This window comes from Prionailurus viverrinus, chromosome D1 (genome assembly GCF_022837055.1).
Source record: "Prionailurus viverrinus isolate Anna chromosome D1, UM_Priviv_1.0, whole genome shotgun sequence".
Lineage (NCBI taxonomy): Eukaryota > Metazoa > Chordata > Mammalia > Carnivora > Felidae > Prionailurus > Prionailurus viverrinus.
Genome location: NC_062570.1, coordinates 107,567,644 through 107,583,632, shown reverse-complemented (window position 1 = coordinate 107,583,632; position 15,989 = coordinate 107,567,644). Strand labels below are relative to the sequence as shown.

General features: G+C 52.7%; 2 protein-coding genes and 1 long non-coding RNA gene across 8 annotated transcripts; 1 reads left to right on the top strand and 2 right to left on the bottom strand.

Annotated features, from left to right (window-relative positions):
• Positions 1-2,439: 2,439 nt before the first annotated feature.
• LOC125176514 (uncharacterized) lies at positions 2,440-5,439 on the bottom strand. The gene is made up of 3 exons (XR_007156291.1): positions 5,319-5,439; positions 4,928-5,060; positions 2,440-4,216 (listed from the first exon to the last, which is right to left on the bottom strand). It is a non-coding gene; the product is annotated as an uncharacterized LOC125176514 (long non-coding RNA).
• KAT5 (lysine acetyltransferase 5) lies at positions 5,438-13,079 on the top strand. 4 transcript variants are annotated; one of them, XM_047878076.1, is made up of 14 exons: positions 5,438-5,638; positions 5,738-5,804; positions 6,125-6,193; positions 6,285-6,421; positions 6,712-6,867; positions 6,957-7,031; positions 7,137-7,211; positions 7,784-8,032; positions 8,110-8,199; positions 9,554-9,694; positions 9,774-9,867; positions 12,165-12,324; positions 12,447-12,528; positions 12,618-13,078. In XM_047878076.1, the coding sequence occupies exons 1-14, from the start codon at positions 5,627-5,629 to the stop codon at positions 12,750-12,752; spliced, it is 1,542 nt and encodes a 513-aa protein (XP_047734032.1). In that variant the 5' UTR covers positions 5,438-5,626; the 3' UTR covers positions 12,753-13,078. The 4 variants fall into 4 exon arrangements, with proteins under 4 accessions (XP_047734032.1, XP_047734034.1, XP_047734031.1 ...); XM_047878078.1 differs by lacking the exon at positions 6,712-6,867 and having other exon boundaries at positions 5,440-5,638; positions 12,618-13,076; XM_047878075.1 differs by having other exon boundaries at positions 5,612-5,804; positions 12,618-13,079.
• Positions 10,596-14,553, bottom strand: RNASEH2C (ribonuclease H2 subunit C). 3 transcript variants are annotated; one of them, XM_047878080.1, is made up of 4 exons: positions 14,309-14,553; positions 13,927-14,120; positions 13,695-13,814; positions 10,596-10,860 (listed from the first exon to the last, which is right to left on the bottom strand). In XM_047878080.1, exons 1-4 carry the CDS (start codon positions 14,478-14,480, stop codon positions 10,720-10,722), a joined length of 627 nt encoding a protein of 208 aa, XP_047734036.1. In that variant the 5' UTR covers positions 14,481-14,553; the 3' UTR covers positions 10,596-10,719. The 3 variants fall into 3 exon arrangements, with proteins under 3 accessions (XP_047734036.1, XP_047734037.1, XP_047734035.1); XM_047878081.1 differs by lacking the exon at positions 10,596-10,860 and adding an exon at positions 13,247-13,382 and having other exon boundaries at positions 14,309-14,547; XM_047878079.1 differs by lacking the exon at positions 10,596-10,860 and having other exon boundaries at positions 13,390-13,814; positions 14,309-14,551.
• Between the last annotated feature and the right edge of the window lie 1,436 nt (positions 14,554-15,989).

The following is a 15,989-nucleotide window of genomic DNA, read 5'->3' as shown; positions in this document are numbered from 1 at the left end:
TGTATAAAGAACAGTTTGCCCACAGACCTAGTATCCACACACTGGAATGTGATTTGCCCTTAAAAAGGAATACGATTCTGATACATGCTACAACATGGATGGATCTTCAAAACGTTACTCTAAGTGAAGCAAACCAGACGCACAAAGACAGATAGCATATGATTCCATCTATACGAGGTGCCAAGAGCAGTTACATTCTTAGAGAGAGAAAGAATAGTGGTTGCCAGAGGCCGGGAAGAGTGGGGAGCGGGGAGTGATCGTATAATAGGTAGAGGGTTAACGTTGGGGATGACGGAAAATATTCTGGAGAAGGACAGCGGTGACGGTTGTGCAAAAGTATGAATGTACTTAATGCCACTGAACTGCACACTTAAAAGTGGCTGAAATGTTAAGTCTTAGGTTATGGATATTTTGCCAGAATTTAAAAAAAAGAAAGAAAGAAAGAATGCCTCCCTGTTGGCAGAGGCAGGGCCAGGAAACCACACTTAACAGTCTGGAAACGACTATAAGTGAAACTAGTTTCGTCATGATGACTTCTCTCCTATGAACTCGTATTTCTGCATTTGCTTTCGACTTGATATCAGCAGCTTCTTTCGAAGCATTAATGTCTCCACGTTGACCACTAAGCTTTAACTGTTGTAGGGGAATTGTAATACTTTTTCCTGATTTTTTTTTTCAGGGTCAGGACTCGCCACACAATTTGTGGGGCCCTTGTTTAAAAGTTATTAAGAATTCTCTCTTTTTAAAGCTTATTTTGAGAGAGAGAGGGAGCACGAGCGGGGAAGCGGCAGAGAGCACAGTCAGCCAGTGACCTAACAAAGATTTTTTTTTTTAATTTATTTATTTTGAGAGAGAAAGAGAGCACGGGTGGGGGGAGGGGAAGGGAGAGAGGGAGAGAGAGAATCCCAAGCAGGCTCTGCCCTGTCAGCACGGAGCCCAATGCGGTGCCTGAACCCCTGAATCGTGAGATCATTGACCCAAGCCAAAGTCAAGAGCTGAATGCTTAACCAAGTGAGCCACCCAGGTGCCTCAACCTAACAAAGCCTTTTAAAAAATGTTTATTTTGAGAGGGGGAGAGAGGGAGAGAGAGGGAGGGAGACTCGCAAGCAGGCTCCGAGATGTCAACGTAGAGCCCATCACGGGACCCCCATGACCTGAACCATGAGATCATGACCTGGGCCGAAATCAAGAGCTGGACGCTTAGCCAACTGAGCCACCTAGGCGCCCCAGTTATTAAGAATTTTCAAGATGGCAACAACCGAACGCTAAACTAAGTGTGGGACGCTCTTCAGCTCTGGGCCCTGTGTAACTGCACAGGTCACATCCCCATGAAATTGACCCTGCTTAGGATCCAGGAAAACACATTTCCTGAGAGATGCCAAGAAGGAATTCTTGCATGGAAACGCTAGGTGGAAAAGCAGAAGGATGCGGCCCAGTGACTACTGTAGGCTTCCTACTGCTTTAGAGGGAATCCCCTAGAGGGGCACCTGGGTGGCTCAGTCAGTTAAGCCTCCGACTTCGGCTCAGGTCACGATCTCGTGGTTTGTGAGTTCGAGCCCCGCGTCGGGCTCTGTGCTGGCAGCTCAGAGCCTGGAGCCTGCTTCGGATTCTACGTCTCTCCATCTCTCGGCCCCTCCCCTGGTCATGCTCTGTGTCACTCTGTCTCTCAATAATAAATAAACGTTAAAAAAAAATTTTTTTTTAAGGGAATCCCCTAGAGAACAAAGCCAACCCACCAGGTTGGTGGCCTGGAGAGATGGAATAAACCTGGGTGCCTGGTGGTGCCGTCTTTGAGCTACTGGGCCAAGCAGTCTTGGGGCTGCTCCACCTCCAAGGAGGTAAGATACTTGGCTTATTGAAGCAGTTTACTCTTGGTTTTCTGTTACTTACAACCGAGAGTATCCAACTAATGCACGTCCTAAAGAAATTTCCTTTCTCCTCCTTGTAGCGCCCCCTGGTTTCCCTCCAGAGGCGATCTTCCTCACCGAATAAATACAAGCTCATAGTTTTTTATAATTTTCTTTCATTTTTATTTAAGCTTTTCTACCTTTTCTTTAAAATTTTTTTTAAATGTTATTTATTTTTGAGAGAGAGAGAGAGAGAGAGAGAGAGTGAGTCAGAGCACGAGCTGGGGAGGGGCAGAGAGAGACAGAGAGGGAGACACAGAATCCAAAGCAAGCTCCAGGCTCTGAGCTGTCAGCACAGAGCCTGACGCGGGGCTCGAACTTGGGATTTCTCTCTCCCTCTCTCTCCCCCTCCCCAACTCATGCTGTCTCAGTCTCTCTCAAAATAAATAAACTTAAATTTTTTTTTAAAGAATCAATGTTTTCATTTCTTTTTTCCTTTGTCCATTTGTTTTGTTTCTTAAACTCCACGAGTGAAATCGTACGGCTATTTGTCTTTCTCTGACTTATTTCACTTAGCATCACACTCTAGCTCTATCCGTGTTGTTGCAAATAGCAAGCTTTCGTTCTTTTTCATGGCTAAGTAATATTCCATTGCGTGTTTGCACCCCATCTTCTTTATCCACTCATTTATCTCTTCATTCGGGTCTCAGGTCACATGTCATCTCCTGCAGTGGCCGTCCTGGCTGCCTCAACGGCCATTTCTTCCTCTCCCTGCTGACCACAGGCATTGGCTGAGGCAGAGACACATGCCCCATAACGGTTCACTCTGAGGGAATCCCACGGCCGGGGAAGACATTTTTCTCCTTGGACATGGCCTGGGACACATGTAGGTCCTAGAGCTGGGGGCAGCCGTCCTGTGATCACGAGAAGAGCCCACCCTAATGTAGGAGGAAGGTAACCACGAGGAGGCTAGAGTGGAAAGACAGAAACTTCGTTGTTGGTGACATGTCGAGTTCTCAGACGAAGCCATCCTGAAGCCCTGCATGCCTCTGGGGCCACGCGGACCAAGAAAAAAGGCACTGCGTGACTCTGGGGCCTAGCAATCTTGACTGACAGCCCTTTAGAGAGGTCCGCACTGACCGGCACCTCACTCCCCACCGGATCACAGTTTTATCATCGACACTGCACTTACCACTACCCAAGGGGATTGTTTTTGTTTTCTTTTGCTAACTGTTCATGTCCAACCCACTAGAATAGGGGCCTCATCTGTTTTCATTCAAGTTGCTCCTGCGGGCTGCGGCACACAGGTGGTGCTCAATTAATGTTGTTGAATGCCCGACGCCCTGTTCGCCAACTGTTTCTCTTCTCCGTTTTTCTTTGCTGTTGCCGTCCTCACTTCCCGGAATGTCCCCCAAGTCCCTTCTCTTGCTAACGCTTGCTCATCCTCTAAACTGTAGGTCAAACATCAGATGCTCTGAGATCCTTCCCTGGATCTGTCTCCTCTGAGCTTAGGTTTCCTTCCCATCTTACGAGACTAATCACTCTCTGCAGTAAATGTCAGTCTGCATCTCTGGCTCCCTGGAGAAATCATGTGCTTAATCCATTTGACAGGTTTTAATGGAATGCCTCCTGGAAGCCAGGCACTATCCTAGAAGCTAGGAGCATAGCGCTGGACAAAACAATACAAATACTGTGTTCATGGATCCTACATTCTAGTGAGGGAAAGACAGTACTGAGTAAATAAGGAAACTATATGGCTCAATGGCTGGTGAAAATTCTATGCAGGACAATGAAGTAAGGAGCGGGGAGATGAGGTGGGTGGCGGATGGGCAGGCTTAACTGAGGAGGTCAGAGGTGGCCTCACTGGGAAGGTGACATGTGAGCAAAGGCTTGAATGAGGTGAGGACTAAGCCAAGTGGATAAAAGGAGAGAAAGTGTTGCAGGAAAGAAACAGCAAAGGACCAGAGAAAGGAACTTCCTATGTCCTGGAAACACAGGGAGGCCCGTGTGGGTAGAATGCAGTGAGTCGCAGAGTACAATGGAGAGGGAAGCGGCAGATGGTAATGGCACTGGATTTATACAGGGATTTGGGGTTTTACTCTGAGTAAATGACGAATCACTGGTGGATTCTGATCATCACAGTGACACGGTGTGAGTTACATTTTTGAACGATCCCTCTCGTTCCTGGGTAGGAGGCTTCTGCAACAGTTCCGGGAGGCGATGGCGGTAGCTCGCCCCAGGCTGGCAGTGGTGAAGGCAGAGAGAAGTGGTACAGCCTCAAGTATTTGCTGGCGGACTGAATGTGAGAGAAGTCAAGTCCGATGACTTCAAGGTTCTTGGTCTGACAAGCCGGATGGATAAAATTTTCACTGACAGGGACAAGAAAGAGAGCGGGAGGAGACCGTTAGGAAGGAAGACCAGGAGTTTGTTTTCGGATATGACCCCTAGACATCCAGGCAGAGATGCTGAACGGGCAGCGAGAGCGGAGTTGGGGAAGAGATCTAAGCTGAAGATACAAGTTTGAGAAACCTCAGCATGTGAATGTTATGTAAAGCCACGAAGTCCAGGACTGAACCTGGGGCCTGTGAACATTTAATGGTCACGGACAGGAAGAGGAACTAGCAGAGGAGATAAGGGGCAGCCACGGAAGCTGGATGGGAACCAGGAGGGTCTGGTATCCTGAAAACAAGGGCAAGTGTTTCAAGGACTGGAGAATGACCAACCGTGCCAAATACCATTCACGAGAGGACCAAGAAAAAGCCATGGGATTACCACGGGGGTCACGGGTGACTTTGACAAGGCGGCAGGGACTGAAACTGTGCTGTGATCCATAGCTGGCCCTGGATAAACATTTTTTTTAAGTTTATTTATTTTTTTAGAGAGAGAGAACGCACATGCAAGTGGGGGAGGAGCAGAGAAAGAAGGGGAGAGAGAGAATCCCAAGCAGGCTCCACACTGTCAGCACAGAGATGGAACCCACGAACCCATGAGATTATGACCTGAGCCGAAATCAGGAGTCAGATGCTTAACCGACTGAGCCACCCAGACGCCCCAATTTTAAATACATTTTTTATCTATACCTCTCTTTTTCCTCCCAATCCTCAAGACTGGAAGCTCCATGAGGTCGGATTCTTTCACACATTCGCTAACGTATTACAGGCTCCTAGAGTAGTGCCTGGCAGATGCTACGGGATCACTAAATATCTGTTGATTCTATGAATGATTAATACATTACATTTAAAATTAGAAAACTAATATACAAAAGAATATGCCTACAAATCTGAATCCCCATCTCTAAGGAAGTACGTCCACAAGCGGCCAGGCACTGAGTTTCCTTAGCAGTCCCGCCCACTTCTCCAGCCTCCCAACCCCCAGACCCGCCCCCGGCGCCCAGCAGGCTGTGTCCCTGCCGGCGACGCCTCCCGCTGCCACGAGGAGACGCTCGAGCCCGGGCGTCCTGGAAGCACAAACCTAGTCCCACGTGACCCGCGCCGTAACCACGTGATCGGCGTCGCACCCGGTGGGCGTCACGTGACGGACTCAGCTTTCCTCCAATCGTTGTGCGCCTTTCGGGGATTCCACCTAGGACCCAGGCCTTCATTTAAAACACCCCACTCTCCCGCCAGCCAAACGGGACGCCTGCCTGCTTCCAGCTGGATAGCGGTGTCTCTTAAATGTCTTCTTCTAAAGCGGCTTCAGGAGGCGCGGGCCTACAGCGCGATCAGTCCCGGAAGTGACGTCTCCCAGAGGGGCCGGAAGTGGCAGTGGAGGGAGGGAAGATGGCGGAGGTGGTGAGTCCGGTGCCCGGGGCGGGGCGGAGGGAGCCAGGGGAGGTGGGTAGAACCCGAGGCCCCCCAGTAGCCGACCCTGGCGCCGCGCTGTCTCCCCAGGGGGAGATAATCGAGGGCTGCCGCCTGCCCGTGCTTCGGCGGAACCAGGACAACGAAGATGAGTGGCGTGAGTGACGTCGGGGGGCGGGGCTAAGGAACCTGAGGGCGAGGGGCGGGAGGGAGTCAACCGAACCCTCGGGAGGGGGTGGGGCCTCTATAATCCTGGGGCGGGCGGGGCGCAGATACCCGGGAGGGGCGTGGCTCTCAGCCGCTCGGAGACGGACAGGGCGGGGCCTGGAGAGGGGGCGGCACTTGGTGACTAAAAAGGGGTTTGGGCGAAGGCTTCCAAGTGCTGGGGATCCAGTCTTGGGGTGGAGATCAGGTCTTAGGAGGGTGGATCCTCATCGCCTGGCTCGTCTAAGGCTCCTGCCTGTGCTGTTCCCACAGCCTTGGCCGAGATCCTGAGTGTGAAGGACATCAGTGGCCGCAAGCTTTTCTACGTTCATTATATTGACTGTGAGTTCTAGGTTGGGGTGAGGTAGGGCTGCAGGGTGGGGTTGGGAGGCAGCCTCTGGCATTCCTTCCTGAGCCATCCCCACTGCTACAGTCAACAAACGCCTGGATGAATGGGTGACCCACGAGCGGCTGGACCTAAAGAAGATCCAGTTCCCCAAGAAAGAGGCCAAGACCCCCACCAAGAACGGACTTCCTGGGTCCCGCCCCGGCTCTCCAGAGAGAGAGGTGGTGAGTAGGTCCCGTGCTTCACCTTTTTTCTCCTGCCTCCTACTTTTCTCATCTCTTGGCCTCAGGGGCTCCTGGATGGGTAGGAGTCCACACCCTTCCACTCTGGCTTCAGCTTGCAAAGGATGGGGGCCAAATTGCAGATGTAGCTTCCAGAGTCCAGTAGCTATTCCTATGTCCTTGAGAGGGCAGAGGGTGGGGTTTGATCACTCCACGCTGAGGGGCCCCTACTCCCCTTCCCCATCCCACAACCATCCCCACCCCAGAGGAAGACCCTGGACCTATCTCTACAGCCGGCCTCCGCCCAGGCCAGCGGGAAGACCTTGCCAATCCCGGTCCAGATCACACTCCGCTTCAACCTGCCCAAGGAGCGGGAGGCCATTCCCGGTGGCGAGCCTGACCAGCCGCTCTCCTCCAGCTCCTGCCTGCAGCCCAACCACCGCTCAACGGTACCCTCAGCAATTCCAGGGACCTTGCTTTCCTCTTAGGTCCCACCTTCTCTACCTTCTGACCCACCTTTCTTGGTTTCTCTCTGCAGAAACGGAAGGTGGAGGTGGTTTCACCAGCAACTCCAGTGCCCAGCGAGACAGCACCAGCCTCCGTTTTTCCTCAGGTAAGTTCCCCAAACCCTTGTTTTCGTCTTCGCTTCTCCCCTCTGGCGGCCTCTTTAAAGCTCATCTCACAGCCACCTTTTCTGTTGCTACAATTTCACCTGCAGAATGGATCCGCCCGTAGGGCAGTGGCAGCTCAGCCAGGACGGAAGCGAAAATCAAATTGCTTGGGCACTGATGAGGTAGGTCTGGGGAAGAGGAAAGCTGGGTGAAAAGGAGGGGACACAGGCAGGGTGGAGAGTTCAGTGATTGGCTTAAAAATAAATAAGAGGTTGGGGTGCCTGGGGGGCACAGTCGGTTGAGCGTCTGACTTCTGCTCAGGTCATGGTCTCCCAGTGAGTTCAAGCCCGCCTCGGGCTCTGTGCTGACCGTTCAGAGTCTGGATCCTGCTTTGGATTCTGTGTCTCCTCTCTGTGCCCCTCCCGTGCTCATGCTCTGTCTTTGTCTGTCTCTCAATAATAAATAAATGTTAAAAAAAAAATTTTTTTTTTTAATGAATAAATAAGAGGTTGTAGGCAGTGAAGGATCTAGGTAGGGTTATGAGCCAGGCAGAGCTGGTCCAGATCAGTCACTGGGTGATCTTTTTCAAACTACAATTGAAACCTTTCCTAGTTTCCTTTTCTTTTCCTGGAAAGTGCTGAATATAGTACCACACTACCCCATAGGGTTGTTGTTAGGCTCGAACAAGGAAAGCTATGGAAGGGTTATGCGAGCTGTGTCCTGTAACCTGGTGTTCTCCCCTGGCCCTGGGCAGGACTCCCAGGACAGCTCAGATGGAATACCGTCGGCTCCACGCATGACTGGCAGCTTGGTGTCTGACCGCAGCCACGACGACATCGTTACCCGGATGAAGAACATCGAGTGCATCGAGCTGGGCCGGCACCGCCTGAAGCCGTGGTACTTCTCCCCGTACCCACAGGAGCTTACCACATTGCCCGTCCTCTACCTCTGCGAGTTCTGCCTCAAATACGGCCGGAGCCTGAAGTGTCTGCAGCGTCACTTGGTATGAGGGGTCCCAGGAGGCTGCCTGCCTGCTGCCCTCCACCCTGCCCCTGCCTCTGATCCTCCTGTCTTCCTCAGACCAAGTGTGACCTGCGACATCCTCCGGGCAATGAGATTTACCGCAAGGGCACCATCTCTTTCTTTGAGATTGATGGACGTAAGAACAAGGTCTGTGGCTCAGGGGCAGTGGGGAGCCATTGGCCCTGGTGGTGTAGGGGGGAGTTAAATGAGCAGCTTCCTCCTGCTCAGGAACACAGCAGTCTGGTCAGCAGATTAGTTTATCCCATTTTTATGGAGTTCCTGCCGTAGGGCGGGTGTGGGGAGGTATAAAGATGACCAGTAACTAGACAAAGGCTCTAAGCGTTCACAGTCTGGAAAAAACAGATTTGCCAGTATCTTCAGATTCCAGGGATAAGTGTCATGAAACAAAGGGCGGGGGGGAGGGGAGGGGGCTCAGGACCCAGAGGAGATGGCCAGCGGAACTTCACAGAGGAGGTCATCTTTGATCCTTGACACAAGGGTAAGGTGGGGAAGGGAGTCACAAGCAGGAGGGTCCTGAAGGGTAGGCCTGGACGTACAGGTGGTGTGAGGGCTCAAGACCATTTGGGCTGAAAGGCAGAGAGCGTGAGGCAAGGTTGTTACAAGAAGCAGAGCTCAGGTGGTGAGAATGAGGTCCGTTGGGGGAGGAGTAGGGGTCACTGCAGGTTTGGGCTCCAAACCTGCCTCAGTCTGTGGCTGCGGGAAGGAAGGAGTAATCTGGAGGGACCGTTAGGACTGTGAGGTCATTCCCAGGGCAGAGAGGGCAGTGAGGGAGAAGCATCTTGAAGGGCAGGTGAGAGCTCTGGCGTGGGTGCTGGGGAAGCTTGCAGGAAGACGCTTTAACCGCTGTTCTTCGTGGTTAAATGTGGATTTAGGCATCCAGATGGCAGTGCCCAGCAGGTGGTTAAAAAGCCACGTCTGGTATGCAGGAGAAAAATGTGTATAGAGGTAGAGCAGCAAGATTAATCATTTTGCTGGGCAACCCCGGAGGCTGTTCCCTTTCAGTTTCAGAACACCTAATCTCCATTGTAGGATAGGAGGTCAGCCTCCAGTAGGTGCGACCGCGGGCCAGAGAGTGTTGTGGTTTTGGACAGGTAGATTCCTAGGACCGTCACCTGGGTAGAGCTGCTCATAAGCCGTGGCAGTCTGCCTTCCTGGGAACACGCTGCAATTTGTTGACTGTTGTCAACTACAGCAGAGGGCAGTGGAAGCCCCCTGGGCGAGACTTAGGTGGAGGTATGGGGCCCGGGGGTAAGCCCGCCCAGCCCACCAGCAAGGCAGGTGGTCAGGCACCATCGTGGAGCTGGTATATGGGCTCAGCACTGAGAAGTCGCTCTGCCTGAGTGGCAGGGACAGCCTGACCGATTGAATGGATCAGACCCCAGGGAGGAAGGCTCTTCACCTGTCAGCCTCGGGTAAAGAAACTAAGTGACTACGTTTAAGGCTGGGTACCCAGAATGGTGACAGGCCTTTTCCTTTGCAGAGTTATTCCCAGAACCTGTGTCTCCTGGCCAAGTGTTTTCTCGACCATAAGACATTGTACTATGACACAGATCCCTTCCTCTTCTATGTCATGACGGAGTATGACTGTAAGGGCTTCCACATCGTGGGCTACTTCTCCAAGGTGAGCGCTCACCTGGGTCCTCTCTCGGCCCTGCCCTGAGCTGTGTCCCCCTCCTCACTCACCCACCCCTGCTTTCTAGGAAAAGGAATCCACGGAAGACTACAACGTGGCCTGCATCCTGACCCTGCCTCCCTACCAGCGCCGGGGCTACGGCAAGCTGCTGATCGAGTTCAGTGAGTACCTGTGCCCTCGGCCAGGGGCCGGGGTTGGGTACTGGCGGGCCCGGCACCAGTGCCCCTGTTGTGCCTCCCTCTTAGACATGCCAGGCTACTGTCAGCCCTGCTGTGCAGCCCCATCACCAGGGGAGCTGGCCAGAAATAAAGATGAGACTCTCCTGAGGTTCTCTTCCATTCTCAGCGTGACTGCCCTGCTCGTTTGTTAGGTTCTCAGCCCCTCACTCCTCCTTGGCTAAGGTTCTAAGCACCACCCAACTTTCCCCAAATCTGACTCATAGGCTCCTGCCGAGGGCCACGGGCAGAGGCCAGGTGAGCCACTGTTGTTTATCTGTCTGCTTCTGTGCCGTCATACAAGTTCCTAGGTGAGGACCAGTGCCTCCGTTTCCCTAGTTGTTGCCTGAGCCTTGCAGACAGATGATCAGAATGTCATCAAACATCAAAATGGTGTTAACTCAGCAAATTTTTGTGTGGATTTGGCCTCTGCTTCTTGGATTCAGGCAGATCAGTCTCTTTAAATAAAGCCCAGAAGGGACTCTGTCCCTCGTAATACATGAACTCTTCCCTGTTCCTCCAACTGCAAGGCCCCCTTCTGCTTCCCAGTATCTTATCTCCACTCCATTCAACTCTCTACTCACTGAATCCTTGGGATAACCAAGCTCTGACCTGGGAGATGGGAGGGAGCGTTAGCTGTTTGGTGAAGACACAGAGGCTTGACTTAATCCAGGTCGTGGTCCATTTGAGGAATTTTATTAGTAGAATGATGCTGGATGGTGGCACATCCCCAGGAAGCCCTCAGTCTGGTAGAGCAGGCAGATACTTAAAGTGCATCTAAGCTTGGGAGCTCAGACCTCAGTGGAGACAGGTTATGGTCAAGGTCACCAAGATGTACTCAGTTCTCCCCAGCAGGAGCAGACCGGTGCACCAGAAGCACCCATTCCAGGCAGTTCTTGAGGACAGGTGGAAGTTCACTGGGGAGGGGCCAGGAGTTCCCTGCAGCCAAGGAGGTGAGTGTGGCCTCCAGTTGATCTGTCAGGACTCCACATGCACTGGTGGGCCCAGCAAAGTTGAGTAGAAACCTGGGTTCACCCCTGTTCCTTTCTGTTGCTGCCTTTCTCTAAAGAACCGGCCTCTGTCCCTCCCTCCACCAGGCTGCTGGTGGAAGTCACAGGAGATTGGACAAGAGGGAAAGACTGGCAGATAAAGATAGGGAGGAGTGGGGCAGAAAGGGCCATGGCCCAACATAGTTGATGACTGAGGGCGAAGGGCTTTTACAAGTAAGGGGACGCCCCAGACCCTGAGGAAGAAAGAGAATGAAGACTCTGCCAGGACACCTGAAGCCACACAGGCTTTTGCAGCAGCTGAGGGGCTCGCTGGAAACTGTCTGCCAGTGCCCAGTAGTCAGCAGGGTAGAGGAGGACAGAGCAGTCAGGGGGGGAGGGGAGGAGGGAGTCCTGGAGAGATCAGGTAACCTGCTGAAGAATGACCTGACCTGGGGGGGGTGCGTTGGCGCCGCTCTCCTTGCTTTACCTCCCTTCTTTTTTTTTTAATGTTTATTTTTGAGAGAGAGAGAGAGAGAGAGAGAGAGAGAGAGAGAGAGAACACGCGTGTGCACCACGTGCCGTGCACACACTGGGGAGGGGCAGAGAGAGGCAAGGAGGATCCAGAGCAGGTTCCATGCTGACGGGAGAGTGCTTGATATGGGGCTCAGACCGGCAAACCGCGAGATCCTGACCCAACCCGAAGTCAGATGTTCAGCCAACCAAGCCACCCAGGCACCTCTCTCCTTGCTTCGTGTCAGCACCTAGCTAGGCCTAGCCTGGTCCTGGAGCACTGATGGCCCTCAGGTAGCAACTAGGGGGACTGATTTGACTATAAGTCCAAGAACCCTCAGGCCTAGACGAGAGGTGGGGTCTGCCTTCCCTCCTCACATACCGTAGCAGAGAGAGTCTGGAATGATGAAAATCAGAGGCACTTTCTTTTCCTAAGCCATTTTCTCTGCATTCCCCGCCCCCTGCTCTGCCTGTAAGCCCTCACTGGCTCCTGAGTATCCCTCCTAGTTGACTGTGGCTTCTACCCTAGGTCCCGCCACAGCAGAGGTCAAGAGTGAATGCTCATTAGTTCTTTATGGGGAAACGGAGACACCACAGACAATCCCCTTATGCCAGGTCACAGAACGACCACCTGGCAGGGCCAAGATGGGGCCCCGGCAGTCTACTTCCATAACCCACGCTCTGAAACACTGGTTGCACAAAGCTGTGACGGCTTACCCACCCCTTCCTGCTCTGTTGCCGTAGGCTATGAACTCTCCAAAGTGGAAGGGAAAACAGGGACCCCTGAGAAGCCCCTCTCAGACCTTGGCCTCCTATCCTACCGGAGCTACTGGTCCCAGACCATCCTGGAGATCCTGATGGGGCTGAAGTCAGAGAGTGGGGAGAGGCCGCAGATCACCATCAAGTGAGCCTGGCCCTACCTACCCCGGGGGTGCATGGCATGCCCTGTCCTCACTCCTGGGGTTCCTGGGAGGCTTGGGGCAGAGACGAAGGTCCCCAGAGAACCTGATCTTTGCCCTCCCACAGCGAGATCAGTGAAATCACCAGCATCAAGAAGGAGGATGTCATCTCCACTCTACAGTACCTCAACCTCATCAATTACTACAAGGTAGGGGCTGGCAGGGGGAGACAGGTTTGTGTAGGGCTGCAGGGTGCGTGCCCCACGTGGGCTGACCCCACCCCCCATCTCCCCTCTAGGGCCAGTATATCCTCACACTGTCGGAGGACATCGTCGATGGGCACGAACGAGCTATGCTCAAGCGTCTCCTTCGGATCGACTCCAAGTGTCTGCACTTCACTCCCAAGGACTGGAGCAAGAGGGGAAAGTGGTGACCAGGCACTGTCCACAGCAGTGGCAACAAAAGCACGCGGGGCTGACAGCACATCCCACCCCTTCCAGGGTCCCCAGGAGGCATACCAAGGGAGGTGGGGCTGAGGACAGCTCCATAAAGAGAGGACGGGCCTCATAGGGCCTGGGCCGGCTGGGGCCCAGCACCAAGGCGAGCTCGGGGCTCAGGTCAACTCCAAGGTCAGCTGACCACAGGTCTGGGCCTGCTAGGAACCAGGGACCGGAGGGAGCCAGGCAGCTGTGTACAGTGACATGGGGGGGTGGGTGCACTCTGTACAGAGGACTAGTGGCTGTAAAAATTCCTTTTGTAAAGTAGGAGTTGGGGGGAGGGTGGGTACTGGCTGCAAAATTCTGGCCTCTCTTGCCCTCACTGCTCCTTGGCAATAAATTGTTTCTATAGGCCAGAGCCACGAAAGTTTCTTGTGGGAGAAAGGGCAATGCCAGCTCAGGGGCTCCAAGGTGCCCACAAACTCACAGGTGCTGTGAAAATCTCATTTATTTGGGGTGATGGAATCAGCGGCTCCAAAGTGAAGAGCTGGTTTACTGGGGTGAAGGGACCAGTGGCTTTCAATTTCAGGTTCCGGTTCTCAGTCCTCAGGCACCTGTGCGTGAATCTGCAACAGGAGTCACCTCTACCACTGGATTTTTGACATGTCGTGACTGGGCGGCCCACCTACTCTGGGAGGGACCCAGCTACTCAGAATGACAGCCCCTTCTAGACAGGTCAGAGGTTAGGTGGGGAAGCCACGCTGCCCCTGATCAGCCCAGTCCTCCATTCAGACCCAGGCTCCACCTGCCCCATTGTGCTCCCCCGCCCCGCAGCCCCAAATCCACTGCCGGGGCAAGATTCTGGATAACCTAGGCAATAAGCTTGAAGTCAGAGAGGAACGGACGGGGCCTGGAAGAGGGCACATCCATCTACTCACCGCGGCAGCGAGACTGGGCCAGGTTAGGGCCCCGCGCACTTTGGCATCCGGACCGGGGATGGTCTCCAGGCCCCACAGCGTGAAGCCACTGAAACTAGCGGTGGCTCCAATGAACCGGTCCTGGGGAGGGAGCTCGGCTAAACATTGGGGCCACCGCTCCCGCCCGCATCCCCCCTCCAGCCCTATCCCCCCTCCAGCCCTATCCCCCCCACCGACCCGCCCCCGTGCTCACAAAGTCCCGCTCCAGCGCCTCTGGGGGTTCCACCAGCTCCTGCTGCTCTTGCTCGTTGTCATTCGACGAACCCTCCGAGAAGCCCTTCCCCACCAACCCCTCTCCCTTTTCTTCCATCACGTAGCCCGCGAGCCCGGGCGGCACCACCACCTCCTCGCCGCGTAGTTTGCGGCCCCGAAACGACACTTCCAGTCCTGTAGGAGACAGGCGCGGGGCCTCAGTGAGGGCCCGATTCAGGCCTAGTGGGGCAGCCTCCCTGGGGCCCTCCCGCCATCTCCAGTGGACCACGATCCCCAGGAGCCCTCGAGCCGCTCCTCGCCGAGAAGAGAGTGGCGCGGGCGCGGGGGCTGCCGGGAGCTGTAGTCCGGTCGTGAGTGCTCACCGTCGGGACCCTGGCGGATGGCTGGGGTGAAGAAGCGCCCCACGGGGGCAGGCCGGCTAACCAGAACCTCGCAGGGCAGAAGGTGCAACGTGGCGGGAGGTGCGTCGCGCAGCGTGCCGGGGCGCAAGTGGATTCGGCATTTCTCCACGGCCGCTTCATCGCTGCTCTCCATCCTCTGCCGCGACTCTGCCACTCGCTGGCTAAGGCCAAAGCTGGCGCGTAAAGCACGCGGAGCCTGTCGGGAGGCCGGAGACGGTCAGCGCAGAGCCTCCTGGGAGGCGTAGTCCTTCCTTGAGGCTCCTCTGCGAGCCCCGTGTCTCTGTGTTAAAGTCCCAGCCATTTTTTCTTGAAAATGTGTTCCAGTGGGACGTTATTGTTGCAAAAAATTAAAACTATTTCGAAAAGTATTCTTTTCATGTCATTGGTAAGAGAGTTGTTTGTTTTACTGGGGACATCAGCCTTCCTCAAATGTGTTGAAGATGTTTTATCTGAGTTTGTGGTTTGTTTTTCCAACTGTGACATGTTTTTTTGTGTTTTTTTGTAAATTTATCAACCTTTTCCTCTTATGTCTTTTTTGTGTTCGCAATATTTGTTTTTTTAGTTTCCTAACTCTTCCGTAATGTTTATTTGTTCAGATGCCCAACTTAGATATGTTTTGACAAGTTATTTCATACCACAAGTATGTACAAAACTGGTAATTAAGGTTAAAACTGCAGTTAATTTATAGATTTGAGAAAGCGAAACACACCTCCAGACACCCAGGTGTTGGCGGTGGTATTCTGTTACACATGAACAATTTCACAGAACATCAACATTAAACAAAGTTCTTCTGTGATGTGAGGGATCAAGGTAAAAACAAGATCACTCTATAATCATGTGAACACCAAAAAAGACAGGAACATTGTCCAAACCACAAAGATGATGAAACATCCTTGCATCTTGGGTAATGTAAGTGACCTTTACCAATTACAGTTTTAGCCTTTGTCTAGGTAAGATTTGTTAGCATATCCCGTCTTCGAAATACTACTTCCTGACAACTCCAATACAAAGAAGAACTCTCACCTTCTTAAACCCTTCCCAAGTCACCTAGCACAAGCCCAAATCCTATAAATCCTTCCTAAACACCCTTTTACTGAGATGCCCCATAGCACAAAAGTAATAAACCCATTTGTGCAACTATAGAGGTGCTCTTGGTGTCTTTGGCTGGAGGGTATTGGTAAATTAGAGAGTCTTTCTTTAGTTTTCTATCAAGAATAAGATACATAATACCATTTATTCATGTCTCCTTTTGCATCTGTGCAATTGTGAAGTTTGTTGATATATTCACTGTTTTAAAGTTTATTTATTTGGAGAGAGAACAAAGCAGATGAGGGGCAGAGAGAAGGAGAGACAGAATCCCAAGCAGGCTCCATGCCATCAATGCAGAGCCCCATGTGGGGCTTGAACTCACAAACCATGAGATCATGACCTGAGCAGAGATCAAGAGTCGGATGCTCAACAGACTGTGCCACTCAGGCACCCCAGTTTTTACATATTTTATTATTAGGTAGTTTTTGTTTCTGTTATTAAGTAGATTTTCCATTTTATTTTTTATTACTTTAAAAATATTTTTTAAATTTATTTATTTAGGGGCGCCTGGGTGGCGCAGTCGGTTAAGCGTCCGACTTCAGCCAGGTCACGA

Excerpts from the sequence above, each read along its gene's own strand:
- KAT5 (XM_047878075.1), top strand. The coding sequence starts at position 5,627 with ATGGCGGAGGTGGTGAGTCCGGTGCCCGGGGCGGGGCGGAGGGAGCCA. Across the intron at positions 5,805-6,124 it reads GGACAACGAAGATGAGTGGC|CCTTGGCCGAGATCCTGAGT; the intron begins GTGAGTGACGTC and ends CTGTTCCCACAG. Across the intron at positions 6,194-6,284 it reads CTACGTTCATTATATTGACT|TCAACAAACGCCTGGATGAA; the intron begins GTGAGTTCTAGG and ends CCACTGCTACAG.
- RNASEH2C (XM_047878079.1), bottom strand. The coding sequence starts at position 14,480 with ATGGAGAGCAGCGATGAAGCGGCCGTGGAGAAATGCCGAATCCACTTG. Across the intron at positions 14,121-14,308 it reads CATCCGCCAGGGTCCCGACG|GACTGGAAGTGTCGTTTCGG; the intron begins GTGAGCACTCAC and ends TGTCTCCTACAG. Across the intron at positions 13,815-13,926 it reads AGGCGCTGGAGCGGGACTTT|GACCGGTTCATTGGAGCCAC; the intron begins GTGAGCACGGGG and ends CTCCCTCCCCAG.